Source organism: Ailuropoda melanoleuca, chromosome 15, assembly GCF_002007445.2.
Source record: "Ailuropoda melanoleuca isolate Jingjing chromosome 15, ASM200744v2, whole genome shotgun sequence".
Lineage (NCBI taxonomy): Eukaryota > Metazoa > Chordata > Mammalia > Carnivora > Ursidae > Ailuropoda > Ailuropoda melanoleuca.
In genome coordinates, this window is record NC_048232.1 from 34,276,486 (window position 1) to 34,304,315 (window position 27,830).

At 61.8% G+C, this 27,830-nt stretch overlaps 1 protein-coding gene across 3 annotated transcripts in view; it reads left to right on the forward strand.

Moving 5' to 3' along the window:
- LRP1 (LDL receptor related protein 1) overlaps positions 1 to 27,700 on the forward strand; it is a 79,853-nt gene extending 52,153 nt beyond the window's left edge. For 2 of the 3 annotated variants that reach the window (XM_034644301.1, XM_034644300.1), the window contains 52 exons: positions 146 to 272; positions 677 to 828; positions 937 to 1,061; positions 1,396 to 1,773; positions 3,076 to 3,265; positions 6,674 to 6,878; positions 7,262 to 7,454; positions 8,138 to 8,263; positions 8,476 to 8,604; positions 8,901 to 9,020; positions 9,213 to 9,326; positions 9,600 to 9,749; positions 9,836 to 9,958; positions 10,214 to 10,330; positions 10,508 to 10,636; positions 10,892 to 11,014; positions 11,104 to 11,244; positions 11,325 to 11,515; positions 12,275 to 12,458; positions 12,562 to 12,647; positions 12,815 to 12,934; positions 13,473 to 13,660; positions 13,797 to 14,002; positions 14,509 to 14,697; positions 15,265 to 15,413; positions 15,852 to 15,945; positions 16,065 to 16,181; positions 16,407 to 16,526; positions 16,880 to 17,002; positions 17,134 to 17,259; positions 17,666 to 17,782; positions 18,482 to 18,588; positions 18,692 to 18,824; positions 19,656 to 19,775; positions 19,886 to 20,008; positions 20,345 to 20,485; positions 20,592 to 20,726; positions 20,823 to 20,942; positions 21,750 to 22,018; positions 22,566 to 22,744; positions 23,259 to 23,365; positions 23,613 to 23,729; positions 24,217 to 24,393; positions 24,517 to 24,657; positions 24,760 to 24,933; positions 25,213 to 25,374; positions 25,762 to 25,936; positions 26,086 to 26,187; positions 26,342 to 26,406; positions 26,518 to 26,608; positions 26,708 to 26,852; positions 27,019 to 27,700. In XM_034644301.1, the coding sequence (XP_034500192.1) occupies positions 146 to 272; positions 677 to 828; positions 937 to 1,061; positions 1,396 to 1,773; positions 3,076 to 3,265; positions 6,674 to 6,878; positions 7,262 to 7,454; positions 8,138 to 8,263; positions 8,476 to 8,604; positions 8,901 to 9,020; positions 9,213 to 9,326; positions 9,600 to 9,749; positions 9,836 to 9,958; positions 10,214 to 10,330; positions 10,508 to 10,636; positions 10,892 to 11,014; positions 11,104 to 11,244; positions 11,325 to 11,515; positions 12,275 to 12,458; positions 12,562 to 12,647; positions 12,815 to 12,934; positions 13,473 to 13,660; positions 13,797 to 14,002; positions 14,509 to 14,697; positions 15,265 to 15,413; positions 15,852 to 15,945; positions 16,065 to 16,181; positions 16,407 to 16,526; positions 16,880 to 17,002; positions 17,134 to 17,259; positions 17,666 to 17,782; positions 18,482 to 18,588; positions 18,692 to 18,824; positions 19,656 to 19,775; positions 19,886 to 20,008; positions 20,345 to 20,485; positions 20,592 to 20,726; positions 20,823 to 20,942; positions 21,750 to 22,018; positions 22,566 to 22,744; positions 23,259 to 23,365; positions 23,613 to 23,729; positions 24,217 to 24,393; positions 24,517 to 24,657; positions 24,760 to 24,933; positions 25,213 to 25,374; positions 25,762 to 25,936; positions 26,086 to 26,187; positions 26,342 to 26,406; positions 26,518 to 26,608; positions 26,708 to 26,852; positions 27,019 to 27,159 (7,576 nt within the window). In that variant the 3' untranslated portion in view covers positions 27,160 to 27,700. The remainder of the gene's footprint in view (positions 1 to 145; positions 273 to 676; positions 829 to 936; positions 1,062 to 1,395; positions 1,774 to 3,075; positions 3,266 to 6,673; positions 6,879 to 7,261; positions 7,455 to 8,137; positions 8,264 to 8,475; positions 8,605 to 8,900; positions 9,021 to 9,212; positions 9,327 to 9,599; positions 9,750 to 9,835; positions 9,959 to 10,213; positions 10,331 to 10,507; positions 10,637 to 10,891; positions 11,015 to 11,103; positions 11,245 to 11,324; positions 11,516 to 12,274; positions 12,459 to 12,561; positions 12,648 to 12,814; positions 12,935 to 13,472; positions 13,661 to 13,796; positions 14,003 to 14,508; positions 14,698 to 15,264; positions 15,414 to 15,851; positions 15,946 to 16,064; positions 16,182 to 16,406; positions 16,527 to 16,879; positions 17,003 to 17,133; positions 17,260 to 17,665; positions 17,783 to 18,481; positions 18,589 to 18,691; positions 18,825 to 19,655; positions 19,776 to 19,885; positions 20,009 to 20,344; positions 20,486 to 20,591; positions 20,727 to 20,822; positions 20,943 to 21,749; positions 22,019 to 22,565; positions 22,745 to 23,258; positions 23,366 to 23,612; positions 23,730 to 24,216; positions 24,394 to 24,516; positions 24,658 to 24,759; positions 24,934 to 25,212; positions 25,375 to 25,761; positions 25,937 to 26,085; positions 26,188 to 26,341; positions 26,407 to 26,517; positions 26,609 to 26,707; positions 26,853 to 27,018) is intronic. The other variant, XM_034644302.1, reaches the window with a different exon arrangement.
- The last annotated feature ends 130 nt before the right edge of the window (positions 27,701 to 27,830 follow it).

Below are 27,830 nucleotides of genomic sequence, written 5' to 3' on the forward strand. Positions count from 1 at the left end.
GAAGAAGCAGGCTCATAGCGGAGGAGCCTGATGTGGGGCTCAATCCCATAACGCCGGGATCACGCCCCGAGCCGAAGGCAGACGCTTAACCGCTGTGCCACCCAGGCGGCCCTGACCCCCCACTTCTGCCTCCTCTGCCTCCCAGGTACCTGTTCTGGACTGAGTGGGGCCAGTACCCACGTATTGAGCGGTCCCGACTGGATGGTACTGAGCGCGTCGTGCTGGTTAATGTCAGCATCAGCTGGCCCAATGGCATCTCAGTGGACTATCAGGTTTGGGTGCAGGCTTGGCCCTGGAACAATGGGACATCTGGACCCTATGCTCTGGGGGAGGCTCCCCTTACCCTATGCTCTGCTCCCCGTTGACTCTCCCTGTGATGAGGCCCTATTCAGTGAGGAGATACGGACCCAGGGTAGTCTTGGCATCTTCTGGCCCAGCTCCCGACCCAGAGTGGGACTCCTGCCACCCCAGGATGGTAGGGGGGCCAACACTCAGAAGTGAGGACTGAAGGCATGCCTAGAGGTTGCCAGATCCTCAGAGGATGGGGAGGATATGGAGGAAGAAAGAGAAAGACACGGGAGGCAGGAGTGAGCGGGACACGCCCTCTGGCCCAGGACCCTGGGGCTGGTGGGGAGCACTGGGCATTGGAGGTGAGGTGGGTGCCTCTGGCCTATAGGATGGGAAGCTATACTGGTGCGACGCCCGGACAGACAAGATTGAGCGGATTGACCTGGAGACGGGCGAGAACCGTGAGGTGGTTCTGTCCAGCAACAACATGGACATGTTCTCCGTGTCTGTGTTTGAGGATTTCATCTACTGGAGTGACAGGTGAGGGCTTCTGCCCTGGGGTCCTCCTCTGCCTGCCGTCTGTTCCCGCCCTCTTGGCCCATGTCAACGCCCTGCTCACGGCCTAGCCCTCCCCTTCCCTTCCCCCAGGACTCACGCCAACGGTTCCATCAAACGTGGGAGTAAAGACAATGCTACAGACTCTGTGCCCCTGAGGACGGGCATCGGTGTCCAGCTCAAAGACATCAAAGTCTTCAACCGGGACCGGCAGAAAGGTGAGGCGGGGGCCCTGGGCCAGACGGAAGAGGCGCACAGGGGCCCCCTGTCCTGGGAGTGATCCCCCGGAGTGAGAGGGGCTGGGAGAGCGGCGGGACCCACAGGGGCACTTTCCAGCAGCTCCAGAGAGCCGAGAGCGGGGAGGGGAGGCTGAGGAGCTGTAGGACCGATCCGGGTGCTGAGTGCGGGGGCCCGGGGGGGGCGTCTGTGCCCAGGCAGAGTGCTGTACCAGCCCGAGCCTCCACCTTGGCGGAGACATCGGGCACCGTGGGCCTTTGCCCAAGGTGGGCCCTACCGTCTGTAACCCTCTCCTTCCCCGTGCCCTCCCGCCAGGCACCAACGTGTGTGCGGTGGCTAACGGGGGCTGCCAGCAGCTGTGCCTATACCGGGGCGGTGGGCAGCGGGCCTGTGCCTGCGCCCACGGGATGCTGGCGGAAGACGGGGCAGCGTGCCGGGAGTACGCCGGCTACCTGCTTTACTCGGAGCGTACCATCCTCAAGAGCATCCACCTGTCTGACGAACGCAACCTCAACGCCCCTGTGCAGCCCTTCGAGGATCCCGAGCACATGAAGAATGTCATTGCTCTGGCCTTCGACTACCGAGCAGGCACCTCCCCGGGCACCCCCAATCGCATCTTCTTCAGCGACATCCACTTCGGGAACATCCAGCAGATCAATGACGATGGCTCGGGGAGGACCACCATTGTGGAGAGTGAGCCCAGACCCCGATCTTCCCAGGAAGGGGACGGTAGAGGGCTGTGGGGAGGACTGGCACTGCCTGCAGGTAGAAAAGCCCCCAGCCCTCGGCCAGCCCACCGGGCCCCAGATCTGAATCCCAGCTGCGACTGCCTCCCTGACAATTCGCCAGCAAATCACACTGCACCCATTTTAGTTACTTGAAAGTTTCTCCTCATCTGGAGTCCGAGTCAGCTCCCCTCTTCCTCCCCCGCTGGCCCTAGTTTGCCCCCAGGCTGCACAGAATAAGCCAAGCTGTGCTCTGTGTGGCCTGTAGTCACGGCACAGGCTGCAGAGACGGGCTGGGTTCAACCCCAGACACAGGATTTCAGGCACTTGGGCAGCTTTCCTCTGCTGTCCAAGCCCCAGATTTCTCACGTGCGTAGAGAGACAGGGTCACCTGAAGGGCAGGTGTGACAGCTTAGCTCAGCACAGGACACGTGTGCGTGCTCCACAGAGAGTGCTGGGACAGCACCCTAGAACAGCCTTTCAGCTCTGCAAAGTGCTCTTCCGTTGTGCCGCAGTTTTCTCTTCTCCAGGCTGGATGATAACCCCCGGTCCTTTGACTCACTCATTTGCTCCTTCCTTCATTCATCCTGGCCACAAAGACCTGCCAGACCCTGAACTAGATGCTGGTGTCCAGAGGTGGTAAACGTAGACCTGTCTCCTGAACCTTCTCTGGACACGTCCTGCTCCACGCAGAACACGCCTGTCTAAAAATGTGTCCAAAGCTAAACTCGATACTCTGCGATCTCAGCTTGATCAGAAGACACTGGCAAGAACTGTCCCCTCCCTTTGGGTCATTATTTAAGCTGCAGTACTTCGAATAACGCAGCCTTCTGGCAACCACAGCATCATAGAGCTGGAAGCCGCGAAAACCCGAGTCTTCTTCTCTTAAGCTATGGCTCCACTACTCATTGTGCACTTGATTCTTTGGCCGGAGTTTAGGATGTTTAGGAACAGTCAGCTTCAGTTGGAAGCTCCCAAGACAGCCCAAGTCGGATGTGATTTACCAAAATCCATAGAGCCATTTCTACCCAGCTGTGGGGAGATGCAGGAAGAAGGGTCAGGGAGATGGACCATGGATCCTTTGCGTAGAAAATGGGGAAGGACAGGAGGGGCTGGGGGTGCCAAGGGCTGTGCTGCCACGTGCTCCCCAGCTCCCACACATCCCCTTGCAGCCCCACGTATGCCAGAGCAACGGGTGCTCCAGGCCATCCTCCCTCAGCTCTGCTGTCTGGCCCCATCCCAACCCACGCCTGCTTCCCTCTCCTTGCAGATGTGGGCTCCGTGGAAGGCCTGGCCTATCACCGTGGCTGGGACACCCTCTACTGGACAAGCTACACAACATCCACCATCACCCGCCACACAGTCGACCAGACCCGCCCTGGGGCCTTCGAGCGTGAGACGGTCATTACCATGTCTGGAGACGACCACCCACGGGCCTTTGTGCTGGATGAGTGCCAGAAGTGAGCTGCTGGGTGCAAGGAGTGGGGAGGGACAGGCCACAGGGTGGCAGAAACTGCCCCAGGCAGCCCGGGTGGGGGGTGCACAGCAGGAGAGGCTGGCTTTCCCCTGAGATCAGCTACTTCCTTACTTGGTGACCTTGGACGCCCCCCCCCCCCGTAGGAANCTGAGCCTCAGTTTCCTCATCTGCGATAGGACAGTAATATTTCAGGGGCCTGAACCGAGGGGAGGGTCAGGGACTCGGAAGTGCAGTCCTGGCTCCATGATGAATCAATTCATTCATCAGAGAGCCGTGTTCGAGGCACATAGTAGGTCCTCCATGTTTCTGGCACTCCAAGCTTCAGGCAGAGATTGTTCACTGAACACTTGCTGTATGGAAACCTTCAACTGGGCCCATTCAAACCGCCTAGCTGGGGAGAAAAATCGTAGTGCTGGGAAGCGCTGAGACCAGCACAGGACGGTATGTGACATCCAAGAGGGATCACAGACGCCGAGCTTTGGCCCTGGGTACAGACATGGAAAGGCCGGGGAAGGGCAGCCCGGACACAGGGCAATGATTTGAACAACAGCCAGAGGAGGGAGTGCTCTAGGCAAGGAAGTGCTGTGAGGGGCTTCCCCCATGCCCAGTCAAGGGGTTCCCATGGGCAGAAGCAGGCCTGAGGATGGCCCAGGAGCCTGGCTCAGGTTGCAAGGGATTCCAGAGCACAAGTCAGGAGAACTTGTGAGGAAATACCCCGGGGGTGGTGCACAGCTCTGGTCTCCGCCTGCTCTGCTCTCCTGCACGGCCAGCTCCCCCCACCCCCCACCGTTTCCAATGTGTGGGCCTCTAGCGAACCACCCCCTCACCTTAGAAATCCTGGCCCACGTGAGAGCAAAACTGTTTTCCCTGGAACTCAGCAACCCTTGGAATGTTTTCCCAAAGCTTTGCTAGGAAACTAAGGGACAAACAAAACCCAAAAGCAGCTACTTAGAAACTGTGTGTGTACGGAACCTAGATTCCTTACGCTGATGTAACTCAAGTCCAGCGCCAGCCCAGCCTGCCTGGCCCTGCAGACCAGCACAGGGGCCCTCCCCCCGGTCTGCCTCAACCCTGGCCTGCACGAACGTGGCTTATGACTAAGATCCTCTCTTCCCTCTGTGACCCTTCGTGCCTTACCTGTCTCGGGCTGGCCCCGGCGCCTGTCCCTTATGGGCCTGGAACCTCCATGGAGGGGTGGTGCTGCCGGGCACCCTGCCTGCCTCCCACCCCAATCCAGAGGTGATGGAGCATGGTGGCTTCTGGAAGCTCCTTCATGGCTGCCCACCAGGCTCCTTTGCTCTGAGCCCAGGGGATTCCATCATTCACTCAGCAAATGGCTTTTGAGAACCAGTGATGTGCCAAGGATCCAGGGGAGAGTAAGGTGGACCGGGGCTCCACCTCGGGCCTATTTGATGTTAGGCTTCAGGGAGCTTTATGAGTGTGTAACAAGGACCTGACCCAGCTGGACATCAAGGAACGTGTCCTTAAGGAGGCGGCGCCTGAGCTGGGTTCTGGAGGATGACAGGGGCAGGGCAGGGTGCAGGAGAAAGAGCTGAACTATCAGGGAGAGGCCCTCTCTTGGCCAGAAGGAGCGAGTGTTGGGGGGGAGCAGTGTGCACCCAGATGAAGGGGACAGGGACCTCCTGCTGAGCCTACCCTACAGCTGGCCCTCAGGAAAGCCCCTCCGCCCGCACCTCTCCCCCCAGCCTCTTCCTGGGGAGTGGTTTTACCAAACCTGGAATCCTCAGCTGTGGGACACGTCCTTCTTCCACATGTAACTGTTTGTCACAGAAAGAGGAAAGCCACTCACTACCACAGAGTCAACTGGGCCCTGCCTGAGGGTATGCAAGTCCCTGGTCGAGGACCAACAAGGCCAGGAGGCTGACTTCAGCCGCTGCGCCTGGGACACCCATTTTCTCCCGTGGAGGCCAGAGAGAGATGCCACCATCCTTAATGGCATCATGCCACCATCCAAACTCCCACCCTGATTCCAGGAGCCGTCCAGAACCCCCACCTCTTCCCCCAGGATGAGGGTCTTTAAAATCAAAGCCTTAGCCTCCTTACCTCCCTGGGACTTGGGAGCAGCCAGCCCCTCCCTGAGTGGCAGGGAGTGTCCTTTTCCTGCCTGAGCAGAGCGGCAGGAGGCCATAGGTCAACTGCTGGAGAGACTGGGGGAGGGGGGTGTTAAAAAGAGAGAGACCTTGGAGACACCTGGCTGGCTTAATCAGTAGAGCATGTGACTCTTAATCTCAGGGTTATGAGTTCAAGCCCCACACTGGGTGTAGAGATGACTTAAAAAAGAGAGACCTGGAGAGCTTTGAGGAGACATGTCCACTAGCCAGAAGACAGCTCTGTGTCCAGAGCAGCAGAGGGCAGAGGAGGGGGGAAACATCAGGGCAGGAGGCAGGGGCAGAGCTGACTCTTCTGTGTCTAGGTGCTTCTCAAACTCCAGGGTGCATGCGGCCTGTCTGAGGAGTGCTGGAAAGTGCTGGTTCCCCGGCCCCACCCCAGGCCTCACCGAGTGTGAATCTCTGGGACAGAGGACCCAGGGAGCAAGATCCACAGCAGGTGGTCCGAGGATGACAGGATGACGCTGTCACACCTAGTGTAGTGGCTGAGCAGTGACGCACCCCCATCTCCTGAGCTTCCCCCCTCCCCCCAAGAAGGAGCACAGCATGGCCAGATCCCACCACCTCCTGTACTGAGAGGAGGCCAAGGTGCAGAGACAGGAGGCTGGTTCAAGGGCAGAGCTAGTAAAGGGCAGAGCTGGGGCTCAGACTCCAAATATGCGAAAGCCTGAAATGATGGAGAGGGTGATTTTCCAGAACTTCTTGAGGGTAGGATGCGTGTGTCCCTAGCACTGGCACACACTAGACACTCACAAGGGTTTCCTGGATGCCAGGCGAAAAGCAGTTAAGAATAAAATAATGGGAAATAGTCATGTGGCATTTGTGGGCGGTCATTAGATGAACATTAGCTCTTAATCCTTAAACCAGGCTATGAGGCAGGTAGTAGTGTGGGCCCTGCCTCACAGAGGACTCTGAGGCGCTTGCTGAGGGTCCGCTCTGATAAGTGGCAGAGCTGGGGTCGGAGCCCAGAGCTTGCCTTACTGGGCTACCCTGTCTCTCAGTAAACACAGATGGTCGTCTCACAGACACTGAGAAATACCTGCGTACACGGACCCACACAGAGACTCTGTGGCAGCCAGGCCCCCTCCGGGCACCAGGGCTTTGTTGGCCTTGGGGGCTGTGAGGCTGCCTGGAGTGCTGGTGTCTGGTTCATACCCTGGCTGACCCTGGAGCTCTGGTCAACTCTTGGCCCTCCCCCCGGGCCCTCCATGGCAGATGCCCCGGCTTTGACTCCTGGTCTCTGTGGCCCTCCCTCCCCCCAGCCTGATGTTCTGGACCAACTGGAATGAGCAGCACCCCAGCATCATGCGGGCAGCCCTGTCGGGAGCCAATGTCCTCACTCTCATCGAGAAGGACATCCGCACCCCCAACGGCCTGGCCATTGACCACCGCGCCGAGAAGCTCTACTTCTCCGATGCCACCCTGGACAAGATCGAGCGGTGCGAGTATGACGGCTCTCACCGCTATGTGAGTCTGGGGGGGGCGGGGGGCCCATAGAACAGGGGGCTCGAGGTGGGCTGGGGTCAGGGGACAGCTGGTCAGCCAAGAAGGAGATTGCCCAGGCAGAAAGGGAGGCCACATGGTGGGAAGATTTTGGAGGAGAATGAGGCACTGACATTGCCACTTAGCTGTGTGGCCTCGTGTGGCCCTCATCCTGTCCAGGCTTGGCTTCCTCCTCGGTTCAGTGAGGAAGTGGCAAGATGCCTCTGTGGCTCCTTCCCCTTCTGGACCATGTCTGGGGACCTAGGCCAAGGCCAGGCCCCTTCACCCCCGAGGCCAGCTGCAGTGGGGTGGGGTTGGGGCAAGAGCCCCCAGCCTACCCGTGATGGGCCCTAGTGCTGTTGCCACAGGTAATTCTGAAGTCGGAGCCCGTCCACCCCTTCGGGTTGGCTGTGTATGGGGAGCACATCTTCTGGACCGACTGGGTGCGGCGAGCCGTGCAGCGGGCCAACAAGTACGTGGGCAGCGACATGAAGCTGCTACGCGTGGACATCCCCCAGCAGCCTATGGGCATCATCGCCGTGGCCAATGACACCAACAGCTGTGAGTGGGGCCGCTGCCGCCAGCCTTGTTCTCCTGCCCACACGCGCACACACACACACTACACCCTGGTCTCGTTCTCCAGAGCCTCCATGTGCAGACGTACACTTGTACACCTTCACCCCCAAGAAACTCCAAAACACCGAACACTTCTCTACTCCAGCTCCCTAAAGACATCTGGGCACACACACGCACACACACACGCACTCATGGCACCCCACAACTGATCTCACCTGACCCCTTGGACACCCCAGCACATGCCCTAGTCCTTCTCCCACCCAGAACTGCACGTGCCCCCAGAGCTGATCACACACAGCCCAGGCTCTGCCTACACCGTGCTCTGCGTGCGCGTGCACCTGCCTTGCCCAGCGGCCCCCACCCAGATCCCTAGCTTTCCCAGGCCTCTCACACATACTCCGGGCCCCATCACAATGCTCCTTAGACTTGAATCTCCCCAAAGCACACAACGAAGCCCACATCATCGCCCTAAGAGCACACACCCCCTCCACCTCGGGCCCACTCCAAACCCTCCCCCAGCCCTCCCATAGACCCTTTCTGCTCCCCCAGCCGTGTGCCACCGTGCCCAGGCCGGGAAAGCTCAGTGAAGCTGTGTGAGTGGGTGTGGGTATCTTGTGTGTGCACAGCTGGGAACACTCCTAGCCCACTGTCCTCCGTCCCTGTTTCAGGCGAGCTCTCCCCTTGCCGTGTCAACAATGGCGGCTGCCAGGACCTGTGTCTGCTCACGCACCAAGGCCATGTCAACTGCTCTTGCCGAGGGGGCCGCATTCTCCAAGAGGACCTCACCTGCCACGGTAAGAGAGAGGGGATGAGGGAGGGGGGACGCTGGTGGGGGACGCTGGGCACACACTGGGGACCATCTCCTCCCAGACTGCAACAGCCTGGCCCCCCGAAACATTTTACCAAGGAGAGACTGAGGATGACCTCAGTTCCGGGGGGCAGAGGGGGAGAGGCGTTCAAGGCCCCAGGGCCCTGGCTCATGAAGCTCCGTCCACACCCCCTCCAGCCATGAACTCCTCTTGCCGGGCACAAGATGAGTTCGAGTGCGCCAACGGCGAATGCATCAACTTCAGCCTCACTTGCGATGGCGTCTCCCACTGCAAGGACAAGTCGGACGAGAAACCATCCTACTGTAGTAAGTCGCCTCCTCCAGCCTCAGTGCCCCACCTTCCTCCCTCACCCCTGGTCTCCAGGGTCCCCAGCCTCAGCCCCCAGCAGCGCGGGGCGTGGGAGCGAGGGGAGCAAAAGCTCCATGACCCACTCTGTGGCCGAGGAGTCTGGGGAGGTCGTGAAGGGCAGAACCACCGCTAACCCTGGGCCAGGCCCAGAGCAGGGCCGAGCAGCTGGTCAGGGGAACAGACAGGTACAGTCTGATCAGAGGCAGCCCTCGCCCGGAGCTGCCGCTGACTGGCGGCCCACTCAACTCCGCAGACTCACGCCGCTGCAAGAAGACCTTCCGCCAGTGCAGCAATGGGCGTTGTGTGTCCAACATGCTTTGGTGCAACGGGGCAGACGACTGCGGGGACGGCTCGGACGAGATTCCCTGCAACAGTGAGTGGGACCCCCACTTCCGCCCCACCCCACCCTTGCTGAGCTCTGGTCCCCAGGCCCCACAGGGTCTGCTTCAGCATGCTCTGCGGGGGGCCTGGGCTGGTGCTTTGGACCGGGAGCTCTGGCCTGGGGTCTCCTGGCCCCCACAGGGAGGACTCTGACCTGATGGTCTCGGGGTGGGTGCTGTTCTAGAGACGGCCTGCGGCGTGGGCGAGTTCCGCTGCCGTGACGGCACCTGCATTGGGAACTCCAGCCGCTGCAACCAGTTTGTGGACTGTGAGGACGCCTCTGACGAGATGAACTGCAGTGAGTGACACCCTCCCTGCTGCCTCCTAGTCTCCCGCAGTCCTGCTCCCTCGCCTCCTGCCTGGCGCTCCTCTCTGGCTGCCCTCTGGCCCCCTCGCTCAGTGGCCTCAGTCCCCTCACAGCCCAGGCCCGGGCTCCCGGGGGTTAGTGGAAAGGGTAGACAGCATCTCTTCCCCCGAAGGATAGTGTGCGACTTCCTATAACACAAAGGGCAGCTCCCCAGGAGGAAGAGTGGAGAGAACCGAGTGTCACCTGCATCCCTGTCCCCACCAGGTGCCACCGACTGTAGCAGCTACTTCCGCCTTGGGGTGAAAGGTGTGCGTTTCCAGCCCTGTGAGCGGACCTCCCTCTGCTACGCCCCCAGCTGGGTGTGTGACGGTGCCAACGACTGCGGGGACTACAGCGACGAGCGTGACTGCCCAGGTCCCGCCTCTGGCTGGGTGTGTGGCAGGCAGCGGGCAGCGGGCCCCCGAGGGCACCAGTGCCCTCATGCCTCCCTCTCCCCCCAGGAGTGAAGCGCCCCAGGTGCCCCCTGAATTACTTCGCCTGCCCGAGTGGGCGCTGCATCCCCATGAGCTGGACATGTGACAAGGAGGACGACTGTGAACACGGCGAGGATGAGACCCACTGCAGTGAGTGACCGAATGCAGCGCTGCCCACCCACTGCGGCCACGGAGCCCCAGTCCATGCCCCACCTTTCAGTTCCCTCCCAGGAAGTGTCCCTTGGGAGAAGGGCACCCAGGGCGCCCCCCCGGGGATCATCTGACTCATGCTGACCCCCCACAAAGGGATGCCTTGGGTCTCTCCCTTCCATCCTCCACCTGCCTGCCCAGCAGAGTGACCTGCCATCCCCTCCCCCATCTCACTTTGGTCTCCAACCGCCCCAGACAAGTTCTGCTCGGAGGCCCAGTTTGAGTGCCAGAACCATCGCTGCATCTCCAAGCAGTGGCTGTGTGACGGCAGTGACGACTGCGGGGACGGTTCAGATGAGGCGGCTCACTGCGGTGAGGGGTGGCTGTGGTCAGCTCAGGGAGGGGCTCCCCAGAGGGACAGACCCCCCACCCACACATGCACACACCCTCCTACAGGAAGGGCGGCATGATGGTGGGGATGTCACCCCAACTGCCCAGCCCGCTGTGCCTGCTCCTGAATCTCTTGGTGGCTCCGTGTCCCCCCAACAGAAGGCAAGACATGCGGCCCGTCCTCCTTCTCCTGCCCTGGCACCCACGTGTGTGTCCCTGAGCGCTGGCTCTGTGACGGTGACAAGGACTGTGCTGATGGTGCTGATGAGAGCATCACAGCTGGCTGCTGTGAGTGGCTGGGGCCGTGAGGAGTGGGCGGAGGGGTGGCAAGTGGCCACAGTCTCACTGGACAGAAGGGGAAACTGAGGCCAAGGAGAGAAAGTGCTTCAGCTGCGGTCGCTTAGGTGGTTAGTGGCAGAGCCCTATGTACAACCCAGACAGGTGTCTCTGTGCATTCTACCACTCGGACCCCATGAGGGTCCTGGTGACAGGCAGCAGCTGGTCAGGTGGGGGCTGAGGGGCCACGTCTGTCTCCATCCACAGTATACAACAGCACCTGCGACGACCGCGAGTTCATGTGCCAGAACCGCCAGTGCATCCCCAAGCACTTCGTGTGTGACCACGACCGGGACTGCACCGACGGCTCCGACGAGTCCACTGAGTGTGGTGAGCCCCGTGGGGGTGACGGCAGGGGTGCACCTGGTCCCAGCGGGAGCCCCCAGCCTCACCCCCTCACCCCGTCCCTCCTCCCCCAGAGTACCCGACCTGTGGCCCCAACGAGTTCCGCTGCGCCAACGGGCGCTGCCTGAGCTCCCGCCAGTGGGCGTGCGACGGTGAAAATGACTGTCATGACCAGAGCGACGAGGCCCCCAAGAACCCGCACTGCACCAGCTCAGGTGGGCCCGAAGCCCGGTCCCTCCCCTGCCTCGGCCCCCCATCCCCGCGTCGCCACTGACCTGCCCCTCCATGCCCTCAGAGCACAAGTGCAACGCCTCCTCGCAGTTCCTGTGCAGCAGCGGGCGCTGCGTGGCCGAGGCGCTGCTCTGTGACGGCCAGGACGACTGCGGCGACGGCTCCGACGAGCGCGGCTGCCATGTCAATGAGTGTCTCAGCCGCAAGCTCAGTGGCTGCAGCCAGGACTGCGAGGACCTCAAGATCGGCTTCAAGGTGTGCCCCGCCCCGGAGTGGGAGCCTCCACGCCCCCAAGGCTGGCAGGAGCTCCCGTTCGCTCGTCCAAGGGCTCATTCGGCACCTGTCTGCCAGGCAGTGTTCTAGGCGCTGAGGACCCAGTTGGGAGCAGAACCGAGCCCTGTGCTTGGTTGGGTTCTGCCTCTCTTTGGAAAGTAGAGCCAGCAACGGCTGTGGGAGAAGGAGGGATGTGCAGATGGCGGGGAGGCGCCGGAAGTATGGGTACCCCTCTCAAGGGAGAGGCCCGACGGGAGCACAGGGTCTGGGAGTTTTCACTGTAGAGACAGCATTTAAATCCGTGAGTCTGGAGGAGACCCCCAAGGGAGTGAACGCAGAGGGAAAAGAGGGGCAGTCCAAGGCCTGAGCGTGGTGCTCAGCCACACCGAGGGCCGGGGGGTGAGGGGGGACTGGCAGAGGAGCCTGAGAAGGGGCAGTTGCTGGGGCGGGAGAACAGCCGAGTGAAGAGAGCCTCGGGGGAGGAGCTCCATCAGCTCTGTCAGATAATGCTCGTGGGTCCGTAAGATGAGGCCTGAGCATCGCTCTCTGGGGATAGAAACCGGACGGCCATCAGTCACTGTGGTGGGGGAGCCAGACCGCTGGCCCGGGCCAGCTCAGCCCCTGTTTCCTGCCTGCTCCCCACCCTGCCAACCTCAGTTTCCCCAGCAGAGCCAGGCGCCCAGGGTGGTGGGAGGCCCCGACCCCTGCCTATCCCCAGCCCAAGGCTCCCTGTGCCCGCAGTGCCGCTGCCGCCCTGGCTTCCGCCTGAAGGACGATGGCCGGACGTGCGCCGACGTGGACGAGTGCAGCACCACGTTCCCCTGCAGTCAGCGCTGCGTCAACACACACGGCAGCTACAAGTGTCTGTGTGTGGAGGGCTACGCCCCCCGCGGCGGCGACCCCCACAGCTGCAAAGCCGTGACGGGTGAGCCGGGCACTTGGAGGGCGTCCGGTGGCTCCGGCAGCTGGGGACGGGGGTGCTGGTGTGTGCCCCAGCCGGCAGCTGAGCCAGGATGCTCTGTGTGCAGATGAGGAGCCGTTCCTGATCTTCGCCAACCGCTACTACCTGCGCAAGCTCAACCTGGACGGCTCCAACTACACGCTGCTCAAACAGGTGCCGGCCCGCCCTGCCCGTCTCCCCAGGCCCAGAGCTGCACCCCCTGCCCCGTGCAGCCCCCTCATTCTCCCCACCGGGCCGTGTTCATCACCCCCACTGACTTCTCCAGCCACCCGTGTCCTGATCCAGTCGTCCTCCTTCTCCCCGACCCCCCCCACATCCAGGGCCTGAACAACGCCGTCGCCTTGGACTTTGACTACCGAGAGCAGATGATTTACTGGACAGACGTGACGACCCAGGGCAGCATGATCCGAAGAATGCACCTAAACGGGAGCAACGTGCAGGTGAGGCCAGGGGCCGCCCACTCCTCACCAGATGCACTAGGCGGGGGCAGAGATCCAGGCCTGGGGTCCCTCCCCAGAGGGCTCTCTCTGTTGCAAGGCTATCTCCCCTTCACCCCATGCATCCCGCTGAATTCTTTCTTCCACCCCCTGCCCCACGGAGTCACTGCACAACTCTGCTTGTCCCTGCTTGTCCTGGCTTCTCCCTCCCCTCCAAGCTCAGAGAGTGAGGTCTAGGAGATTTCCCCTGCTCTTTTCCTAGTCATCGGTAGCTTCCCCCTTAGGGCTGACCTCTCTTAAATGTGTGCCCCCCCAGGCACCGTGGGGCTTGGGGCGCCATCTCTTTCATCTGGAGACCCCTGTCCTAAAGCCTCCACTGATGTCAGGCCCATGGCTGGGCCTTTTCCATCCATTGTCCTCCCTGCCAAGCTGGGGGAGGGAGCTCTGCTTCACTTCACACTTGGGGGAAGCTGGGTCCCAGAGAGATTGAGGGTCCCGCCCCAGGTCACCTAGAGCTCTTCCTTCGCTGTCCCTGACACAGGTGCTGCATCGGACAGGCCTCAGCAACCCTGATGGACTGGCTGTAGACTGGGTGGGCGGCAACCTGTACTGGTGTGACAAAGGCCGGGACACCATCGAGGTGTCCAAGCTCAACGGGGCCTACCGGACGGTGCTGGTCAGCTCTGGCCTCCGGGAGCCCAGGGCTCTGGTGGTGGATGTCCAGAACGGGTACGCGGGCAAGGAGGGTTGGGGGAGCCCCTGAAAGCCAGCGGTGTGCTCAGACACCCAGGCCCAGCCTCCTTGCAGGCTTATGGTGGGACCAGTCTCGGGATCTGTTGGGGCTCACTGCCTGCCCACCTGCCAGGTACCTGTACTGGACAGACTGGGGTGACCACTCACTGATCGGCCGGATAGGCATGGATGGGTCTGGCCGTAGTGTCATTGTGGACACCAAGATCACGTGGCCCAACGGCTTGACGCTGGACTACGTCACCGAGCGCATCTACTGGGCTGACGCCCGCGAGGACTACATTGAATTTGCCAGCCTGGACGGCTCTAATCGCCATGTCGGTCAGTGAGGCTCCCTGCGCACATCAGACCCGGGGGAGGGGGTCTGGGGATCCTGAGGGTCAGGCCTTTGGGGCAAGAGCATAGGATTAAAAGTCAGAGGGCATGGTCTGGGGACGCCACCCACAGGGGTATGGGGGTCCAGAGCACCCCAGCTTACAGCCCCTGGACAAGCCCAGGCATGAGGCCACCATCTCCTACCTCGGGAAGGAGAAAGAGAGGCCCCTTCTTACGCATGGTTTGGGGCCCCGGGAAGGGTGGGAGTGGGAGGCCTGGGGTCGGGATACTTCGGCGCAGGGAATCATGTAATACCACGGAGCAGGAGCCTGCTGTCAGAAGCCCGAGTCTGAGTTCCAGATCTGCCACTTATTAGCTGTGCGACCTTGGGAACCACTTCACCATCCGGAAGCCGGGCAAGCGCCCACCTCACAGGGTTGTTGCGGGGTTAAGGGCATCCGGTAGGGAAGGTGCTGACCGGCTGCTGGGCCTGTTCCCTCGCCGGTCCGCAGTGCTGAGCCAGGACATCCCGCACATCTTCGCACTGACGCTGTTTGAGGACTACGTCTACTGGACCGACTGGGAGACCAAGTCCATCAACCGAGCCCACAAGACCACGGGCACCAACAAGACACTGCTCACCAGCACCCTGCACCGGCCCATGGACCTGCATGTCTTCCACGCCTTGCGCCAGCCAGATGGTGAGCGGCCGAGGGCTGGGAGCAGACGAAGGCTGAGCCTGGCACCAGGGGCCCTTGCGGGAGGATGGGGCCCAGCAGGACTGGCTGCCGCCCGCCCCTACTCCAGCATTGCCTGAGACGTGCTTGCCAGACACTGGGAGGTGAGGGTGGCTGTAGACAGGCCGTGGACTGGCTCTCAGAATCTGCAGCCCAGCCCGGGGCCAGCCCCAGAGTCTCATAGCAGCAAGCCCCTGAGGGTTCAGAGAGTTGAGGCAGGACCCAAAGGCAGGCAGGCCATAGCCGAGGGCAGGCCCAGGGGAGGTAGCCTACAAGGCTTCAGGGCTGGCCTGATTCTGGGACCTCAAGAAGAGTCCTGTCCTGTCTCTGGCTTCAGCCTCCTCCTAAGTGAGAAGGATTTGGATCTGTCCGAACTCTGCCAGGATAGAGTGGTCTGGACAGTGTTCAGAAAACCAGAAAGCATGGTACCAGGGAGCGCCAGCCTCACTCTGCCGGAGGCCCATGGCTCAGGGATCGTGGCCCATACACGGGGCCCAGTGGGCTGCACTTTAGCCGCTTTCTCTCCGGCAGTGCCCAATCACCCCTGCAAGGTCAACAATGGTGGCTGCAGCAACCTGTGCCTCCTGTCCCCTGGGGGGGGCCACAAATGTGCCTGTCCCACCAACTTCTACCTGGGCAGCGATGGGCGCACCTGTGTGTCCAACTGCACAGCAAGCCAGGTGAGGCTCTTCCCCTTGACCCCCATTCACCGATGCCTCGCTCTCCCAACCCCCACACCAGCACCCCCACTCCTCCTCGGACCCCAACACCCGGTCTAATGTCCTCATGCATCTGGTTTTTCCACGCTAACACCCCCACATTTCTTGCCTACCTCTTGTCTCCCCACAGCAATACTTTTATACCTGTCACCTCACACAAACACCCCCACACCCTAACCCTGGCCCTCCCTCACCAGTACCCCCCACCGTGACCCCCCCCACAGATACGCCATCACCTGGCCTTCCTACACTCACCACATCCCAACCTTCCCTCCAGCTCAGCCCCCCCACAAAGTACCCTGACCCTCCTGCTACTTTAAACATCCCAGCCCCTCAAAAGAAAACCTCCCGAGTTCCCCAGACCCCCACCAACCCCTCTTGCCCCCACCTGCCCTCCAGTTTGTGTGCAAGAACGACAAGTGCATCCCCTTCTGGTGGAAGTGTGACACGGAGGACGATTGTGGGGACCACTCAGACGAGCCCCCGGACTGTCGTAAGTGCCCAGAGCAGGGGTGGCAAGGGGGTCCTGCCCGGGGGCAGACTGACTCCCGAGGCTCCGAGTGGCCACGCCCAGCCCCAGCCCTTCTGACTCTGAGGCTCCCCTCCCGGCAGCCGAGTTCAAGTGCCGCCCTGGACAGTTCCAGTGCTCAACAGGCATCTGCACCAACCCTGCCTTCATCTGTGATGGGGACAACGACTGCCAGGACAACAGTGACGAGGCCAACTGCGGTAAAGGGCTGCCTAGCCACTGGCTGCCCCCCCGCCGGGATTTGGAGGTTTTGTACTACACTCCAAGGGCAAGGAGGCTCAGCCCACAGCAGCCTCCTCTAGGGGCTGGACTGCTGCTGCTCCAGGCCCTGAAGCTGCCGGCTTCTGCGGAGGGGGTGGGGCATCCCCTCCCTGCCCCTGCATCCTCCGCCTCCATTAGTTACTCTCCCCTCCCCCCCGCCACAGATATCCACGTCTGCTTGCCCAGTCAGTTCAAGTGCACCAACACCAACCGTTGTATCCCCGGCATCTTCCGCTGCAATGGGCAAGACAACTGTGGGGACGGAGAGGACGAGAGGGACTGCCGTGAGTGCCCGAGGCTGCGGGCAGGGAGCGGGCTGGTGGGCAGACAGGCACAGAAACACAGTCCACGGTGAAATCTACCCACCGCTTCTCATATGGGCCGTGCTGCTCTCCAGTAACGTTATTAGATGGGCAACGTAAATTACATTGGGTGTGACTTGGCTTGCTCATAAAATCATCATGCTTGCCACAGAGATGTGCAAACAAAAAACACCAAAATTGGAACTAAACGGTCCCTTTCTCCTAAGAAATTGTGGGCAGGACGGGGCCAGAGCTTGGAAGAGGAAGAAGGTGGTGATCTTGAACTGTGGTGTGGGTGGGATGGGCAGGTCCTCACTCTCTCCCCCACTCTGCAGCCGAAGTGACCTGTGCCCCCAACCAGTTCCAGTGCTCCATCACCAAGCGCTGCATCCCCCGAGTCTGGGTCTGTGACCGGGACAACGACTGTGTGGACGGCAGCGATGAGCCCGCCAATTGCAGTGAGTGGCCCAGTGCCCCTGGAACCCACCTGCCCTCTGCAGTGTCTGCTGCTCCCGTGTACCCCTCCACCCCACCCTCAACCCCCGGGTCCTGCGAGGAGCCTCCCCTCACCACCGGCCGCCCCTTGCAGCCCAGATGACCTGCGGAGTGGATGAGTTCCGCTGCAAGGACTCGGGCCGCTGTATCCCCGCGCGCTGGAAGTGTGACGGAGAGGACGACTGTGGGGACGGCTCCGACGAGCCCAAGGAAGAGTGTGGTGAGCCTCCCCGGACCCTGCTTTCAGGGGAAGGCATCCCGCCTGGGCAGGACTCAGGCCGTCCGCTAGCCTGGCCTCCCGTGCCCACCACCTCCCAACTGATTCCTCGTCCCCGCCCCCACCAGCACCTCAGCAGCACACACCTGTGTGGAATCTTCTCTGTCCACCCCACACAGGTGGCTCTGTTTGTCCGCTCCCCAGGGCAGCTCTTCCCGGTCGTGCCCCTTCCACCTCATAACCTCCTTGAGGACCCCGCATCTCAGAACCAGAACGCTGTGTGGCTTCCCCCTGGCTGCCCTCGCTCCCACTCCTGGCCATCCTGCCCCTGCCTGTCCGAAACCCTCATGCCTGCCCCCACTCCATCCCTGATGCCCCGACATTTGCCCCCCAATCTTGCCTCCCCTAGACGAGCGTACCTGCGAGCCCTACCAGTTCCGCTGCAAGAACAACCGTTGTGTGCCAGGCCGCTGGCAGTGCGATTATGACAACGACTGTGGGGACAACTCCGACGAGGAGAGCTGCAGTATGTCCCCGCCCCTGCCCCCCTCACAGGCACCCCGCCCCCAGAGACCTGGGGCACCTCCCCTCTCAGCACCCCTGCCCCTACCAGGCGGCACCAGGGGCAGGTGGCCACCTCCCAGGGCTAGGGGTCAGGTGCCCCCTCCCTGCTCACCCCACCCCACCCCGCTCCATGTCGTGTATTTGAGTTTGTGCCATTTCACCTCATCTCATGTTTCTCTCCATTTTCACACTGTCCTCTCGGGGTTGCAGAGGTAGGTGTCTCTGATGTGCCCGTGCTCCCACCACACCCCCTGCCACTGCCCCGGAGCCCACCCATCCCTGTGCTGTGCCTCAGCCCATCGTCCTTTACTGGCCTCTCCCTAAACTCTGGTGCTTGTCTTAGTGGTCTTGTCCCTCTCCTGTTCCCCTCAACCCCCCGCACACAGTCTGTCCTGAGGGCAGAGCCAGGGACCCATGCCCTCTCTCGTGTGTCTGCCCCAGAGGGGTAAGTGTGAGCCCGCGCTGGGCCCAGCTGATCCCACGAGGGCAGCCAGTTGGCTTGCTCGGGATAGGCTGAGCAGCTTGTCACTATGCCAGTAACCTGTGGCTCTCAGGGACACAGAGATGGGTGCTATTGCTCTGCCAAGGGCTGGAGATACCCCGAGGGCTGAGTCCCTGTGCCCACCCTCCCGGGGCCTGTCTCTCCCCTGTCCTTCTCCAGCCCCTCGGCCCTGCTCTGAGAGTGAGTTCTCCTGCGCCAACGGCCGCTGCATTGCCGGGCGCTGGAAGTGCGATGGGGACCATGACTGTGCAGACGGCTCAGATGAGGTGGGGAGGGAGAGCAGCCGGAGGGAGGGGCGGCCTCGGGAGGGTCGGGGTGAGACTGCAGGGCCCCCCCCATCTGACCAGGAGATCACTCCTGTGCCCACAGAAAGACTGCACTCCCCGTTGTGACATGGACCAGTTCCAGTGCAAGAGCGGCCACTGCATCCCCCTGCGCTGGCGCTGTGATGCAGATGCCGACTGCATGGACGGCAGCGACGAGGAAGCCTGTGGCACTGGCGGTGAGCCCCCCCACTATCCCCCGCCCCGGCACGCGGCTCGGTCGCTCTCCTGTAGCGTTCTTTCTCTCCTGTGGTCACTGCTCATGCAAAAAATCGTTCCTAAGCGCCTACTATGTGCCAGGCACTGTCCTAGGCATTGGGTTAGAGCGGTGAACGAGACCCAGGGCCTCTGGGGACATTTTTGTGTAGGTTGTGCCCTCCACTACAGCACTTAGTCAAGGGGCCAGTTGGGCCCAAATCCAGCAGAAACCTGTTGGCTGGGTCCATCCAGGCTCCACAGCGCGAGTTCCCTCAGGGCAGTTCCCACTCACTTTCCTTTCCACTTCCCGGGGCTAGGAAGCAGTGCCTGCCCCTGGCTCACCTGCCTGGGCTCAGTGGCCCAAGGCCACATGGTGAAGCTTGGGTAAGAGAAGCCTGGGGCTTGGAGCAGAGCTCCCCCACCCCCACCCGGATAATGAGGACAGACACTCTGGCTCTGCCCTGGTGGGCTGGAACCTCGGTCTCCTGACTCCCAGGCCAGTGCTCCACCTTTGTGCCTGCCACTGATGCCCTGCCACAGGCACCCAAGAAAGAGGGCCCCTAGACCTCTTGGTGCATGCTTTCCCCAAAAGACCTCTTCTTCTCCCCTAAACACCAGACGAGGCCGTTCTGCTCAGCTGCCTGGCTGATATAAAATTAGGAGGCCTGGGTTCATTCTGGCTGTACCACACCTTTCCTGGGGATCCCTCTGGGCCTCCGCCTGGAGGGAAGGGTGGGGGCAAGATCCTGCTGCGGGGAGCCAGCCTGGGGTTCAGGGCTCATTCTCGGCTCTTTGCCGGCCTCCCTGCCCAGTGCGGACCTGCCCCCTGGACGAGTTCCAGTGCAACAACACGCTGTGCAAGCCGCTGGCCTGGAAGTGCGACGGCGAGGACGACTGTGGCGACAACTCCGACGAAAACCCTGAGGAGTGCGGTGAGGCGGGGGGCGGGGCCCTGGGGCAGGGGCGGGGCTCTCACGCTCCCCCGGGGCTCCAGGCCCGCCTCCCAGGCTGATTCTGGCTCGGTATGCTCCCACCGCCGCAGCCCGGTTCGTGTGCCCTCCCAACCGGCCCTTCCGTTGCAAGAACGACCGCGTCTGCCTGTGGATAGGGCGCCAGTGCGACGGCACCGACAACTGTGGGGATGGGACTGACGAGGAGGACTGTGGTGAGCGGCGAGCCAGTGGAGGGAGCCTGGCGCCGGCGGGCGGGGGGTGGCCGTAGTTTGGGTGTGCACAGGGGCTGGGGGGTGGGCCAAGCGCGAACTGCGTGCCCGGGAAGGAGGAGGGTCCATTGCCGGGAGCCCAGGGGCCCTTCCTTGGGAGAGAGAAGGCTCTGGAGAAAGCCCGGGAGGCTTCCTGGCGCCTAGGTGTTGAGGTGGAGACTGGGACTCTGAATGTTTAGCCAGCATCTTCTGAAGCCTGACAGCCCGCCGCAGGGCGTCCCTGTGGGAGGAGGCGGTGGGGTGGTGAATAGCCGGATCTGAAGCCCCCGCCTTCCCCAGAGCCCCCCACGGCCCAGACCCCCCACTGCAAAGACAAGAAGGAGTTTCTGTGCCGGAACCAGCGCTGCCTGTCCTCCTCGCTGCGTTGCAACATGCTGGATGACTGCGGGGACGGCTCGGACGAGGAGGAATGCAGCATCGGTAAGCCCGGCGCGGGGCTGGGGGGCGGGGGCCTGTCGCGGGGCACAGAACCAAGGCCCCCGGCCCAGGGCGGCTCAGGGCAGGGGACCCGCTCTGTCCCCCGCAGACCCCAAGCTGACCAGCTGCGCCACCAACGCCAGCATCTGCGGGGATGAGGCCCGCTGCGTGCGCACAGAGAAAGCTGCCTACTGCGCCTGCCGCTCCGGCTTCCACATTGTGCCGGGCCAGCCCGGATGCCAGGGTAGGAAGGCGGGACTCGGAGGGGGCGGGCCGACACCAAGACGCTTCATGACCATCCCCCCTCAACGAGTGCCCCCCCGCCCCGTGTAACCCCCAGACATCAACGAGTGCCTGCGCTTCGGCACCTGCTCGCAGCTCTGCAACAACACCAAGGGTGGCCACCTCTGCAGCTGCGCGCGCAATTTCATGAAGACGCACAACACCTGCAAGGCCGAGGGTACGGCCAGCAGCCTGCGGAACAGGAGCGGGTGGGGCTACGGGACACCGGGATGTAAACCCAGGAGGCCTTGTGGGAGGGGATGTGCCCACGGAGGGAACCCCAGACCCACCGGGCAGTCGGGCACAGAGTGTTCTGGTTTGGGGGTTGGCTCATCGGAGGAAGTTTGGGGTGGGGGCAGCACACCTATATCCCACATGTGCCTCCTCACCCACCACTCCCCTGAGGCGAGCACACAGACACATCACCACAGTCATGTGTACCCCATTTACTTTTTATCTTCAGCTTTAGCGGGGTGTAACTGACAAAATCGTCAGGTATTTAATGTGTACGGGTGATGGTTTGATATATGTACACCTTGTGAAAGGTTTCCTAGCACTGAGTTAACACAGCCGTCGTCTCATGTATTTACCTTCTTGGGGGGCAACGAGAACACATAAGTTCTACTCTTCCGTGTCCTTTGGCGCACACCTGCACCTGCCTGAGTACAGACACCCCCAGACAGCCGTGCACACACCCACGTACCCACGAGGGCATGTGTGTATACACAACCCCACCATGCACGCCCACAAGCACCAATCGGACAGCATGTGGCAGAGTGTGCTGATGCCAGCCCGAGACTATGAGGAGGCCGAAGTCCCTGGGGCTGGAGAGGCCCAGAGGGTTTTCCAGAGCGGCAGGTCATACCAGATTAGCTCAGGGAAGGAGAGGAGGGAGCCTGTCCCAGCAGCAGGCCCAGCATCCCCCAGTCTGGCCTCCCGCCTCTGCCTTTTCCCGCACCCAACACCTGGCCTCTTGCCCGTCCAGGCTCTGAGTATCAGGTCCTCTACATCGCCGATGACAATGAGATCCGCAGCCTGTTCCCCAGTCACCCCCATTCGGCTTACGAGCAGGCCTTCCAGGGTGACGAGAGTGTCCGCATTGATGCCATGGATGTCCATGTCAAAGCCGGCCGTGTCTATTGGACCAACTGGCACACAGGCACCATCTCCTACCGCAGCCTGCCACCTGCTGCACCTCCCACCACTTCCAACCGCCACCGGCGACAGATTGACCGGGGTGTCACCCACCTCAATGTGAGCACCCCACCTGGGATGGGATCCACAGATTGGATGGGAAGACTGCAAAGACCAGACGGTTCAGAGCAGGGTTTGAAAAGGCCAGTGGAAGGGGGCAAAGGGCGAGGCTGGCAGGCAGGGCAGTCAGGATCGTGTTGCAGGCACGATGACGGGTGGGCAGAGCGATGCCAGTTGTCGGTAGTTGACTCTGCCACATCACAGCCCAAGGTGACAGGGTAGAGTGGGCACACTGGCTTTGAGCCTCAGAGCCACATTCAGCTCCTGAGGGTCACTGCCCCCCGCTGTGTCGATCTTGGCCACTCATTTGACCTCTTTGGGCCTCACTTCGTTCCTCAGTAGAGCAAGGTAATAATGTCTAATCCAGCAAAACATGGGAAAGCTCTAAGTATGGCTCATAAGGTAAGTGTCAGCAAGTCTCTTCAAAATCAGAGACCTGGCTCTCTGCCTGGGATGACTTTTTAGCAGGAACAAGCTGGCAGGTGGTGGTGGGGATAATGGCAGGAAGACAAATGTAGCCCCTGAAATTGTCACCCCCTCCATTCAGATTTCAGGGCTCAAGATGCCAAGGGGTATTGCCATCGACTGGGTGGCTGGGAACGTGTACTGGACGGACTCGGGCCGAGATGTGATTGAGGTCGCACAAATGAAGGGCGAGAACCGCAAGACACTCATCTCGGGCATGATCGACGAGCCCCACGCCATTGTGGTGGACCCGCTGAGGGGGTGTGCAAGGGTCCTCCTGGGGGGAGGCATCCCGGCTGGTGCTAGGAAGCCCCTGGGAAGAGGGTGGGTACCCAACATCCCCAAGCACGTCCTTCCCCTTCCAGACCACCCTGAGATCAGAGTCCTCCTCCAACTGTTGCGTCTTCGGGCCACCCCCAGCTCTGACCCTCCCCAGTGCTGCCTTTGCCAGAACTCCCAGCTGGCCTGCTGGGTAGGGGCCTGACCTCCACTTGGCTGGCTGTCATGTGCAGCCAAGTTCCGGCTCCTCTGCTCCAGGGGGCAGTTCTGCCCACTTTGATGACTCTGGATCAGCACATTGTGGTTTTAGAGTAAAATATCCTTAACCTGGGCAGAGAGCTGACTCCCCTGGTTTTCTCTGGAGGAGGTAGACAGGACATCCTCCTCCCAATACCCAGGAGTCCCTGTGCCCAAGCCATAAGCTGGTGGCCCACTTTGCTCAGCCTCCACTGGCAGCCCTGAGTCCTACCCACATTGACTTCTTCTCCTTCCCCAGCACCATGTACTGGTCAGACTGGGGGAATCACCCCAAAATTGAAACAGCAGCAATGGATGGGACCCTTCGGGAGACACTGGTACAGGACAACATCCAATGGCCCACAGGTCTGTGGCAGCAGGGGGCAAGGGATGTGGGAGGGGTGGGCTTGCTGAGCCTGAGGTCACATGAAAGACAGGAGGGGAAGGGGCTTGGACTGGGACGGACAATGAGTGGTGGAGGCTTTTCCCAGATGTGACTAGGAGTGGTCGTGGGAACAGGATGGAGCTGTCCCAAACACGGAGATGGTTCTGCTTTTCCTCGAGCCTGGGGTGGGAGAGGCTGGGCCTTCACAATGCTCTCTGCCTCCCCCAGGCCTGGCTGTGGATTATCACAATGAACGGCTCTACTGGGCAGATGCCAAGCTCTCAGTCATTGGCAGCATCCGGCTCAATGGCACAGACCCCATCGTGGCTGCTGACAGCAAACGAGGTCAGCATCTGAGAGCAGCCTCAGCTGGCCCTGCCCTCGGGCCTCTTGTCCTTCCCACTGAGTCCAAGACCTCACCCAGCACCTGCCATCCTCCTCATGCCGGCGCCCTCCTCATGCCGATGCCTGGCAGTCCTGCAGTGCCTTCCAGGCCTCGCCCCCCCTCCCCCCCTCCCCCGAGCTGGACTCCCCCTGTACCCTCTGGCCCATTTGCCCATTCATTCATTCCACCAATGAGCACTGAGCTACATGGAGACAACAGAGGTGAGAGGAGGAGCTTAGTAAATGTAGGGAGAGCAGAAGTTGATCCTGATCCCAGAAGTGTGGGGCTGATGGAACCTTCTGCCATTAGTGGCTGCAGGAGGAGGAATAGGTTGGGGAGAGTTCTGTTTGGGATGTGTTGAGTTCGGGGTGCCTGGGAGCCATGGGAGCTGGTGTCCTGGAGAGTGACCAGGACCTGAGTCCCCTCTGAGTCTACCTCCTCCCCCAGGCCTAAGTCACCCCTTCAGCATCGATGTCTTTGAGGATTACATCTATGGTGTCACCTACATTAATAATCGTGTCTTCAAGATCCATAAGTTTGGACACAGCCCCTTGATCAACCTGACGGGGGGCCTGAGCCACGCCTCTGACGTGGTCCTATACCATCAACATAAGCAGCCCGAAGGTAGGCAGAGAGGGCAGGCCGGGGGGCAGAGTCTCCAGGCTATCGCCTCAGGTCTCGGTTGGGGGGGGCAGGTTCTGGGTCCCCAAGGCTCAGCATCCTCCCACCCCCTGCCCACACCTGCAGTGACCAACCCCTGTGACCGCAAGAAGTGTGAGTGGCTCTGCCTGCTGAGCCCCAGTGGGCCAGTCTGCACCTGTCCCAACGGGAAGCGGCTGGACAATGGCACCTGTGTGGCCGTGCCCTCGCCCACGCCCCCGCCAGATGGTATGCTCGTGCCCCTCCCACGTCCCCACCCCCGGCCCCAGGACCCTGTGCCCCGCGACCCCTGAGTTCCCCTCTTTCCCTGGCTCTGTGCCCTTCCTGCAGCTCCTCGACCCGGAACCTGTAACCTGCAGTGCTTCAATGGCGGCAGCTGCTTCCTCAACGCGCGGAGGCAGCCCAAGTGCCGCTGCCAGCCCCGGTACACGGGCGACAAGTGCGAGCTGGACCAGTGCTGGGAATACTGTCGCAACGGAGGCACCTGCGCGGCCTCCCCCTCTGGTACGGCCTTCAGCTCTCCTGCCAAGCCTGCTCCCGCTCCTCGGCCCCTTGGCCACCTCGGGCGAATCCCCAGCCGCGTCCCCGCCTGTCCTCCCCCGCTTCACCTCTGCCTCCCCTCACGCCTCACGCCTCCAGCCCGTGGCCCCAGGCCCCAGCCCCCAGCACCCCGTCCCCTCTGCCGGCCGCCTTCCGCCTGGGTCCTCCGAGCCCTGCTCCCCCCGCAACAGGGCCGGCGCTGCAGTGGGGCCACAGCCCCGCTCACACGTCCTCTCCCGCCAGGCATGCCCACGTGCCGGTGCCCCACGGGCTTCACGGGCCCAAAATGCACCCAGCAGGTGTGTGCGGGCTACTGTGCCAACAACAGCACCTGCACTGTCAACCAGGGCAACCAGCCCCAGTGCCGATGTCTACCTGGCTTCCTGGGGGACCGCTGCCAGTACCGTGAGTGAGCCATCCCCGGGCCCGGGGGCAGGGCGGAGGCTAGGCTGCTGGTCGCAGGGGCATGTGACGGAGGCCGGGGCATGTGACGGAGGCCGTTCACAGCTCAGGCAGGCTCAGGTGGCTCCCCCGTAGAGGTGTGCACACTTCCCTCAAGGTGATGGGCCCTCTGGCATCAGGACTATTCAAGCGAAAACTGTGCCCTGTCAGGCTATCTGGGGATGTCCTTATGCTCTGAGTCTGCAATGGGGGGAGGGGGCTCAGGAGGAGGTGGGAGTCACCTAAAAGATGCGGGGGTCCCCTCAGGGTCCACCCGCCCCCACCCACAACCTGCGGAGGACCCTCATGAGGGTGGGACTTGAGGCACTCCTCTCCCACCCCCAACCACAGGGCAGTGCTCGGGCTACTGCGAGAACTTGGGCACGTGCCAGATGGCCGCGGACGGCTCCCGGCAGTGCCGCTGCACCGCCTACTTCGAGGGACCAAGGTGTGAGGTGGACAAGTGCAGCCGCTGTCTCGACGGAGCTTGCGTGGTCAACAAGCAGAGTGGGGATGTCACCTGCAAGTGAGTGCCCGGCCTCGACCCTGCCCTGCCCCCGCCTCGTGCTCCCAGCCTGTTCCTCCGGGTCTGCCCCTTCCTCAGCGCCTCAGCCACCCCTCCCCACCCTGCCCTGCCCCTGCTCAGCCCACTCAGCGTGTCACTCCTTCCTGCAGCTGCTCGGATGGCCGGGTGGCCCCCAGCTGTCTGACCTGCGTCGGCCACTGCAGCAACGGTGGTTCCTGCACCATGAACAGCAAAATGATGCCTGAGTGCCAGTGAGTTGGGCCCGAGCCTTCCCGAGACCTAGCTCATCCCCACCCCTCCCCAAATCTGAGCAGGGACACTCAGGACCCTGTGGCCCCTCCCAGTTCCCTGGCGGCCATGGCTGTGGAGGTCACACCTGCTCAGGTCTGCCCCTCCTGTCTACAGGTGCCCACCCCACATGGCAGGACCCCGGTGTGAGGAGCAGGTGGTCAGCCAACAGCAGCCTGGACGTAGGTGGCAGGGGATGGGGAGACAGAGCTTCAGGGCCTGGAGCAGGGAGATTTTGGCCTCCTGTTTTCCCTGAACCTCTCCGACTCCATTTCCCACCTGCTCTCCTCCAGATATGGCGTCCATCCTAATCCCTCTGCTGTTGCTGCTGCTCATGCTTCTGGTAGCTGGAGTGGTATTCTGGTACAAGCGGCGAGTCCGAGGGTAAGTTATGGAGAATTCGGGAAGATGCTGGCTTTTAGTTTACCACCCTAGCCTTGCCCTCCTAGAATCCCTGCCCCCTTAAAATCCTGCTTCCCCCAGGGCTAAGGGCTTCCAGCACCAGCGGATGACCAACGGGGCCATGAATGTGGAGATTGGGAACCCCACCTATAAGATGTATGAAGGCGGGGAGCCTGATGATGTAGGGGGCCTACTGGATGCTGACTTTGCACTGGACCCTGACAAGGTGGGCCGGGAGGACAGGAGAGGAGGCTTCCAGAGTAAAGACAAGAGGCTGTGGGTGGGGTGACGAAGGACACTGGGTTGGATGATGGAATGGAGGTGGGAGGCAGGGCACCTGGGCCACAGATCCCATCCCCTGAGCCCCACTTGAACCCTCTGTCACCTTGCAGCCCACCAACTTCACCAACCCCGTGTACGCCACACTCTACATGGGTGGTCACGGCAGCCGCCACTCCCTGGCCAGCACGGACGAGAAGCGAGAACTCCTGGGCCGGGGCCCTGAGGACGAGATAGGGGACCCCTTGGCATAGGGTCCCGACCACTGGACTCACCCCAGAGAGCCTCCTGCCCCCTGCCAGAGAAGTCCTTCGATGAGCCCCCTCCTGCCCAGCCAGCCCTTCCCTGGCCCTGCCGGGGTGTATAAATGTAAAAATGAAGGAATTACTTTTTATATGTGAGTGAGCAAGTGAGCAAGCGAGCACAGTATTATCTCTTCCGTTCTCCTCCTTCCTGCCTGCTCCTCAGCACCCCCGTCATGCTGCCTTCAGGGAGGGGGGCAGGGAGGGCTCTGGGGGCTCCCGCGGCTCACAGGTACCTGCCTCCCACCTTCCACCAAAATGCACCCCCACTGGGAGAGCTGGTGGTGCTGCCTCCCCCTCCCTGTACGAGACACTTTTTCAAGGCTCTCCCCTCTCCCGCCCCACCCCCACTCTCATCCCTCCCAGCTCCCTGAGGGCTCATTCTGGGGAGGGAGAGTCCTTTGCTGCCCCTGTCTGGAAGACTTGGCTCTGGCCTAGGTAGCAAGGAAAGGATGGAATTTTTTAGTTCGTCCTGGGGGAGGCCATTCCATGCGCCAGCCACCACTCTGGGGCACCTCTGAGGTGGCCATACTCAGTACCCCTCCCAGACAGGCCCTCCCCCTCTCCAGTGCTCCCACCGTGGCTCCCAGGGCTGGAGACTTTCTTTGGTAAACGTCCCCCCC